Source organism: Pistacia vera, unplaced genomic scaffold, assembly GCF_008641045.1.
Source record: "Pistacia vera cultivar Batoury unplaced genomic scaffold, PisVer_v2 Contig1138, whole genome shotgun sequence".
In the NCBI taxonomy this organism is placed as follows: Eukaryota; Viridiplantae; Streptophyta; class Magnoliopsida; order Sapindales; family Anacardiaceae; genus Pistacia; species Pistacia vera.
Genome location: NW_022195180.1, coordinates 18,146 through 27,739, shown reverse-complemented (window position 1 = coordinate 27,739; position 9,594 = coordinate 18,146). Strand labels below are relative to the sequence as shown.

The following is a 9,594-nucleotide window of genomic DNA, read 5'->3' as shown; positions in this document are numbered from 1 at the left end:
GAAGTCATAACATGTTTACGGGATTGGACTCATGCAAAAAGAAGAGATCAACAACACCCTGAAGATCCTAAACTACTCAACATCTTCAGAAACACAGATTTGGAGGATGTACATACTGTTGACGATGTAAATTAATAATTTAATAAAATCAAATTTATTTAATTGTTTATTTGTGAACTGTGATTGTGTGAATATTATATTTATGTTAAAATTAAATTATTATTATCTCCTTAAAGTTTAAACTAAAAACACCCTAACCTTTTAACCAATTAAGAATTAAGTCATTAACATTTAACCATTTATTTATATTTAATTATTTATTTACTAATTAATTAAAAAAATTTACAAATTACCCCTAAAAATTTCTAAACCCCCCCACACAATTTTGATTAATTCCCTAAATTGATAAAAAAATTTGGGGGAGGGGGGTAAATGAAAATTTTTAGACCCATGGGGCTGGTCCTATGCGCCTAGGACTGGTCCTAGCTAGGGACCAGTTTGGGCCCTAAAAGTTTTCATAGGCCTAGGACCCATTTGGGACTGGTCCCAAATAGAACCAATCCCAGTCCACCTCTAATCCTAACTAACATAGTTACTAATGTATTAACACCACATTGATTGTAAGAAAGTAATCCACTAATCATCTAATCTTATCATCTTATAATCAATATCATGCTCGTAAATAAGAAGTCACGTCAGTTTAAAAACTAAAGATGGAAGTCACGTTGGTACTATCTCAAAAATGGTTCCAAACTTATACTTAAACTCGATTCTAGTACATTTTTTTTTTTTAAGGAATAATTTGATGATTATAAAGGATATATGAAACTATATAATAACAATAAATAAATTTTATATTGCCGGAAATATATCCTTCATAATATATCTTTCGTAGATATAGCATTATGATTTTAAATGTTTAATAATGAAGATAACCTCAACTCCAAACCAAGTCTAAATGGTGTCTAATTAACTTGTCAAGCTCATGATGTTAGAAAATCTTGAGAAACATTATGCATAGACATCATGCTTAAACAAACATCAATAACATAATTGAAGATCTTGAACATGCAAATCTCACAATCATTTCAATTAGGAAGCGTACCTGATGCGGAATAAGAACATGCCATCAACAATTGCTCAATATTGATCTCCTAGATAAATTGATTTCTCTCTCTTGACCTTCACTTGATGTTACACAAACCTTAGATGGAATCAGTTTTTTATCTGTATTTCTATATGTAACCATAGTAGGCAGAGATTGGACTAATTTATATGTATCTTCCTTAAATCTAGTACGTCCATCAAATAGTAGGATGTATAGACAAGATTTATTTTAGCTAGAATTTGACAAAATCTAATGAGGAAAGTTGTAAGGTCTAAATTAAAATTCTCATTGATAAGTCTAAAAGGTACATGGTTTTCACTAGAACATTTAGAGGAATTGGACACACAGAATAAAAAGCGAAACTATATCAGGGTAGGCTATCATTAACAAAACAAAGTAACAACCCCTAAAGATCTAGCTATATTTACGTGTCGTTGGGGGATTCGCCTTCAATAATCGTTTAACAACTTCTCTCATATCAGGTCTGTTGCTTGGATCCTTGTTGGTACAGTCCAAAGCCACTGAAAGCACACTAATTACTTGTTCCTGGATTTTAGAACGCTGTAATTCCTCCACAAGGCTTGCATCAACAATGTCATCGAGTTCTTTGGTGTTGTTCCATACAGATGTAATCCACCCCACAATATCTGTATTTTCCATAAATGATGGATCCAATGGCTTCCTTCTAGTTATTAGTTCAAGTAAAACAACCCCATAACTATACACATCAGACTCCTTGCTCTTTTTTGTTGTAAATGCATTTTCTGTCAAAGACCATCATAAAAAATGATGTTAAAAGATCTAATTTCAGGATAAATCCGATACTAGGAAAAGTGTAGAAGATTTACCTGGTGCAATGTAACCAATCGTCCCCGCCACTGAGATGGATGATGTTGAATCAGGACACTGATTTAGGAGCTTAGCAATTCCGAAATCAGATATATGAGGCTCCATCTCAGAGTCTAAAAGTATATTCTCTTGTTTGATATCTCGGTGCACGATCGCAGGATCACAATCATGATGAAGATATTCCAATGCATGAGCTGTTCCAATTGCTATATTATACCGAACCTTCCATTCTAAAGTTGGTGGTCCATTAGCTCCATGTAAAACATCATGAAGACTCCCATTTTCCATGTACCTGTACACCAATAAACCGTATTCCTTCCTTGGCCAAAAGTGCTCTTCCAATTTCACCAAATTTCGGTGCTTGACTGTCCCAATAGTTTGAATTTCTCTAATCATACTCGAGCGCCCCGCCTTATGCCCTCCAAACATAACCTTCTTCACAGCGAAAACTGTGTTTAAATCCAATGTGGCCTTATAAACAACTCCATGGGCTCCTCTACCAATAATATATTGGTCATTCAGATTCTCAGTGGCCTCCATCACTTTGTTGAATATTGAAAATGAGCCTTCCAAAGCAGAGATCTCAGCTTCCTGCTTTAGCCTTCTATGCAATCGAAAAAAACAAACTAGTCCAAGAAGCAAAAAAACCAGAAACAGCGAAGCTCCAAGGACTATTAAAACAATTTTAACCTTCCTAAGGCCTTGTTGACTGCTTACGTGCTGATCACAAGGCTTCAGGTTAGTGTTTGCAGCACATGTTAAGCCACTGGATGAAACACATTTGACACAAAGACTGGGATTGCCCACGAACGATGATGCAGATGAGCCCAACAACGCAACCAGTGATTCTGGTACTGGACCAGTGAAGAGATTGTATGAAACATTAATAGCCACTAATGATCGGATATGAGCAAGGGGAGCCAAAGTTCCTGTCAGGCTGTTGCTTGATATATCCAGTCGTTCTAGATACATCAAGTTCCCCAGCTCTGAAGGAATTTGACCTGTCAATCCATTATTGCTGAGATTCAGCACATATTGTATACTCTGCAATCCTCCAATTGATGGGGGTATCTCACCTCCCAACTGATTACCACCAATTTGTAGCTCTTTTAGATTCTCCAGTTCTGGTAAAAAAGTTGGAATGCCCCCACTAAAGTGGTTTTCTCTTAAACTCAAAGTGGATAGACTTTTGCAGCTGCTCAAACTGGATGGAATAGAACCGTTCAACAAATTGAAACCCACATCCAAAATTACTAGTTTTCCACAATGTGATAGCTGAGGTGGCAAAGAACCTTCCAAATGGTTGCGTGACAGATTCAATCTCTCAAGATTTACGAGGTCTCCCAACTCTGGAGGTATAAGCCCTGTAAGCTTGTTCCCAGAAAGATCAATTGAAGCAACATCAGCACAGTTCTCCAAGCTCGACGGAATGACACCTGTGATGTTATTTGAACTGATGTCCAGGAAATAGAGAATCGGATTATGGGAAAATTCTGGCAGAAGGCCGAAAAGATGATTCTTGTCGAATCTAACTCTCCAGAGAGTCGAACAACTCCCGACATCAGAAGGAATGCGACCATGAAATTGATTGTGACCCATAGCAAGAACTCTTAATTGCTTCCCAAAGCAAAGGTTCGGTGGGATTCCACCTATGAACTTGTTATTGGTAAAGTCTATGTGAATCAAGCTAGTGTTGATTCCCAGACTTTGAGGTATGACTCCAGAGAACTGGTTTTCAAACAAAGATATATTTTTGAGATGTTTGAGTTCAGTCATCTCCAAAGGTAGCTCCCCATTAAGAGAATTTCTATACACATAAAGATACTCAAGGCTAGGAATTCTCTAAATACTAAGCGGAATCTCACCGGTTAGATTGTTGGTGTACAGTCGAAGATCCTGTAATTCACTCAACATTCCCAGCTCATCCGGAATTTCACCTTCAAGCTGGTTTTCTTGTAACCTCAAGGTTTTCAAGGACTTAGAGTTCCCTAATTCCGGTGGAATTTTCCCAGATAAATTATTTTCATTAAGGTAAAGATAGGAAAGCTTATCTAGTAGGCCAAAGGAAGAAGGGATAGAACGTGTTAAATTGCTGTGCACAATTGCTAGCTTGGTTAAAATTGTACAATTACCCAAACTTAGTGGAATGCCCCCACTAAAACTATTATATGATAAAACCAAACTGTTCAAATTCTTGCATTTACTAGAACCAAAAGGGATGTGACCTACAAGACTGTTATTGTTGACATCTAATTCTACAAGGTTTTCAAGATTGTTTAAACTCTCGGGCAAAAATCCCTCGAGTTTGTTGTCATTCAAGTAAAGCACTTCCAGGGTACTGCAATTCCCAATAGATTCAGGAATGGTACCTGATAAACTGTTACCATATAATGATAAAGTCAGAACCTTACTCATTTCACCAACAATACTAGGAATTGAACCACTTAAATTGTTGACGTTCAAATACAAATATTGCAGACCTGGAATTTGAAATAAAGATTCAGGAATTTCTCCTGTAAAACAATTTGAAGACAAATCCAAGGACTCAAGTGCACTACAATTGCCTAGTTCTTGTGGTATATGGCCAGAGAAATTATTAATACTCAAATCAATCGTCTGCAACTGTCTCAAGTGGCCAATTTCAGGTCCAAGTTGACCACAAATGAAATGATCAGTGAGGTTAAAAGAGACCACATTTTGCTCACTATCACATTCTATGCCAACCCATTGACATGGGGTGGAATCTGAACTATTCCAACTTGAGCTTATGGGAGATGGCACAGATGTCAAGAGCCTCAAGAGTGACAACAAGGCCACCCCATCATTAGTCAAACCAAAGACAGCATGCAAAGACACAGTGAAGCTAAAAAACAGCATGAAATGGTGCAAGAAAAACTTCATTCTAGTTATCTTAACCCTCAAGAAACCAAAAAGAATGAGGACTTTCAAGTTTCCAAATAGGAAGTCGTTAGACTGAGAAAAATTATAAAGTACTTACTAGATTGAAGTTCGCAAAGAAGCTGAAAGCTAGAAATAGAGAGTGTGAAAGGGAGACAAAGATAACAGCAGTATGCAGGATTTGGTTGTTGCTGGAAAGCCTGAGTTCTGGCAAGATTTATACAGACCCATATGTGTTACAATGTTATGATAATCCAGAAGTTTAGAAATAGTAACGTTGATACCCCTAAACTGGTCAGAAGATTCGATTTTTTTTTTTTTTAATATTATTAGTGTACTATTTTTTTATAAAAAGTTTTTTCAAAGTGAAGTGCTTCAACTCTGATTCTTTCCTATCAAACAAAGGAAATTGGATTAAGTAATCACATTTGACGGGTGCTTAGAAAATAACCACAACCCAAATGTGTCCTCCATATTGACCACAAAAGATACAATGACGAAAATACCCTCTTATTAGGAAAATAAAAAAATAAAAACCCTAAGACCCTATTTCTTTTTTCCTTCTTCTCTCTCATTGATCTCACGACTCAAATTCAACCACAAAATTTAAGAAGAATTTTTAATATCAATTGTTGGACTAATTAAAAACATCGACTTGAGTTATAATACTTGTAGTGTTAGAATTTTATTTTTTGTGTTGTTTGTTTGTGTGTATAGAAGAAAGGAGGCTTTTGATAAAATTTTGCTGTAATTGAATTTTTTTTAGAAAATTTAGGTTTACTCTAAAATCAAATAAATTAAAAAAAAAAAAAAAAAAAAAAAGCCCTCAAGATCCCCACACTTCCAATGGCTTATAATGGATAGGGGAATCGTAGGGGAGGGGGAAACGGATCTCGCATGTAAACCCCTAGTCCTACATGAAAAAACCCTCAATCTCATATGGTAAAACCTTCGATCCGTTTTGCAACACCATTTCAGTCTCAACTATATCTACATATAACTGAGCTACTTTTTATGCATTTTAACACTAGGAAATCATATTTCATAATAAAATATCATGACATTAACACGTACAAAACATTTACATCAAATCTAAGAACTTCAGGTTTCTAAACTAGAAAAGTTAGTTGTAGCATACAATCCATTGGTTTCAATATTGAACAAAAAATATCACAATATTTCAAACCAAAAATTCTTAAACTTATGGTTTGTAATAGATCAAGGGGAGAATAAGAAAGTTTTGAATATAAAAGGGTATTTTGGTATTTAAGTAAAGTTAGTGGTTAATTTTTTTCCTTTAACACCCCTAGTGTCGTCATTTTGTATAATCACCCATTAAACAAAGACTCAAACTTGCTTTGGACTTTAAGGAATTTAAAATGTCCCTCGTAATATATTAAATGACAAAATAGGAATGATTGATAGCTCATTTGTCCTAAGCTATCTAATATTTATTTGCACCTACTAAGAATATTAATAATGATTTTTTCATTATAGAAGTCGTTTATTTATTTATTTATTTTTTTTTATAATCAAAATTCTATACCAAAATAAGTACATAGCGAAATAGACAAATATTAGTTAGGTGGTAGATTAATGAATGATATTTAACAAGGACTATAGTGAGCTCATATAAATTAAAGAGTTAACAACTTTTTCCCACCCCAAAAAAAGTTTAATGACACTTCCCCACCTTCAAACTTTTAAAATATCACTTTAGTACCCAAATATTATGTTTCTCTCTGGTTTGGGTGGAAAATACATGATTTTCATTGCGAAGACAAAAATACCCTTTTCTCATCTTCGACGTTGGGGAAGCAACGAATGGAGAACAGTGAACAGTGGAACCTTAGGTGTTAGAGAACAGCGAACGGCGTGCAATTGGCAAACAACCTCTAATTTTGCTTAATTTCATCAATTAAACACACACCCAACTTTATCATGCAATCGTAACCCTAGGAAGAGGATGGCGATGATTGTGAGCAAATAGGGCTAGGGCTATTAGGGGTTTTGGAGAGGGGAAGATGGGGATTCTGGTGGTGTTTTTAGGGTGGATTTCCGACACTGGAAACGACTAAAAATTGGCCTGGAAGTTGAAAGGTTGTTTGGTGCACGATCGGCAATCAGCGAGCAAAGGACAGTGGTGAAGGTAAGGGTTTTGTAGATGGGTTGTGGGAGTGTGATGGTGGTGTCTAGGGGAGATCTGGCAAAGAAATCAACCAAAATCCAGCTTGAAGAGTTGTCGTGTGAATGAGTGTGGTGGAATGGTGAGTGATGACAACAAATGGAGGCTTGGCTTTGTAGAGGGGTGATGGAGATTATGTGGGTGGTCTCAGTGATTTTGAGTGTTGGATTAGCCGAAAAAACGACAAAAACTACTGGCTGCGACACTGCTAACGTGCGCTATCTCTTCTAACGTGAATTGTCATTTTCTTTTTCTTCTTCTCCAGTGGCCAAAATGTTTGTGGATCATTCTTCCTTCTTATAGGGGACTATTGACCATCTTGCCCTTCCTCACAATGAAAATTACTAACAAAATTATGTTTGGGGTACTAAAGTGATATTTTAAAAGTCTGATGGTGGGAGAGTGTCATTAGTTTGTTTGTTTTGTTTTTTTTTTGGGTGGGAAAGTCGTTAACCTATATTAATGACAAAGTAGATGATGATAGCTCAGTTTTGTTCAAGTATCATATATTTCTTTGCACCTACTAAGTATAATTTAACAATGAATACTTCATTATAAAGTCTTTATATATATATAATATATAATATATATATATATATATATATATATATATATATTAAAATTCTATACCAAAATAAGTACTTAGCAAACTAGACAAACATTAGTTAGGTGATAGATTAATGAATGACATTTACCATGGAGTTATAGTAAACTAGACAAATGTTGGTTACGTGTATAATTAATTAAATGGTGAGGGGTAATTTTTCATAAATACGATGACAATTTTACCGTGGACCCAAACATGAATGTAAAACATAAGATATTAAATATGACGCAAACATGAATGTAAAAGAAACATTATTAGCTTTGACCCGTTTTGGAATAAGTTTGATTGTTCTGTATTATTAAAAAGAGAAATGAAGTAAAATAACTTAAGGATCATTTCCTTGTAATAATGCGGATACACAGGTATGAGTAGATATTTATGGGAATACGCTTGAGAATGTTATGAGAAAAAAAGATTAACCACTCACAAAGTCATTCAAACGCATATTGTTGCTAACCAAAATTAATAGTGGTCAAGAGTGTGATAAACGTTAGTTTCCCAAATTTGAAGGAGATATTTTCAGTCAAATCTGGGAAGTGACAAGTATTTGACCCTTTAAAACAGACTACGTTAATGTAATTAATATATTTATGGTTACAGAAGTTTCCATGGATGTAATTGCCTCACATTCTATGTTTGAATAGCCAATTCAATAAGCTTAATTAGTAATTATTTTGGACTACCTTATTACCAAGAAGCAAGAATAGTCTTTAACAATAGAATGTTGCAGAAAATTGTGGATCATACTTTTAATAAATTTCTTGAAAAGAATGGACCACGCCCAACTGTTGTTGATGTAGTCTTTGTCAAAAAATAATAATAAATAAAAAGAAATATTGGTCTATCTTGGCTGCCAATTAGTTTAATATTTGGTCTTGTACTATCATAAATAAGACGTTAATTGAGTTAAAAAGCTTCCAAGAAAAATATGTTATTCTTGTTGATGACGATATAAGTCAAATGAATAAATTCTCAGTTGGAACCCTACTGCTTGTCATAGAAATTAAGTGTAGTTCATTTACCAATTGGTTTTGTGTTTTTATGATAGTATTAAAACTAGGGGTGTGGAAAACCGGTTAACCAACCGGATGGGGACTTTTTCTAACTGCACCGTTTTTTTTTCGGTTCAAACAGTACTTCGAACTGAAATCGAACCAGAATATTGCTTGAACTGGTTTCTAACCGAATCGATAATTTGGTTAGTAAAACCGTTAACTGGTTTATAACAATCCTTAATTGAGCTAATTTCCATTTTGCTACTGTTTCCCTCTTTCAATTTGATTTTGTATACAGAATAATTGCTACAGCACATGATGGAAAATGTAATTTATTTTTTTAATCCATTATCTTTTAATTTGATTAACAGATTAGGTATTCCAATATTTTGAACATTGATTGCTCATAATCTTAAACTAACAAAACAAAGCAAAAACAGCTCTTTCAAAAGCACAAAAATGATGAAGGGTTTCTTTTTCATTCGCTAAAAGACTCACCGCACCAAGATAAGAAGAATTCCATGGATGATACATGCGAAGCCTGGGTTGCTCTTCCCTCTCAATTTGAACCGACGAAGAGTACTCCTTCCGGTAAGCCAAGGCCAAAAATTTCCAATTTTTCTCGCATTCAATGTAGTTGAATTTGATGTCAAAAAATAAACAACTAATCTTGGCCTATCCTATATGAATAAATAATAGATAAAATAAATGATATAGAACAGCCAGACACTAACGACATAGACGAGAATTGCCAGACAATGGAGATTTAGATGAAGAACAGTGAATTAGGCAGAGAAAAATGATGACATAAGTGAGAGAGAGGAAGTGGAAGAGACAAATAAGAGAGATAGGAATAGAGAATAAACAGCGACATAATGAGATGAGAGGGAGGAGGTAGGATTTCGCATAAGCAGGTTCAAGGTATTAGGGATTTTTAGTCAATATATAAGTT

The 9,594-nt window shown here is 34.8% G+C and overlaps 1 protein-coding gene across 1 annotated transcript; it reads right to left on the bottom strand.

Moving 5' to 3' along the window:
• Positions 1-1,417: 1,417 nt before the first annotated feature.
• LOC116144133 (receptor-like protein kinase) lies at positions 1,418-4,858 on the bottom strand. Its single transcript, XM_031429592.1, is given in 2 exon segments — positions 1,418-1,872; positions 1,957-4,858. Coding segments are annotated over 2 exon segments (3,252 nt in total). The 3' UTR covers positions 1,418-1,522.
• Between the last annotated feature and the right edge of the window lie 4,736 nt (positions 4,859-9,594).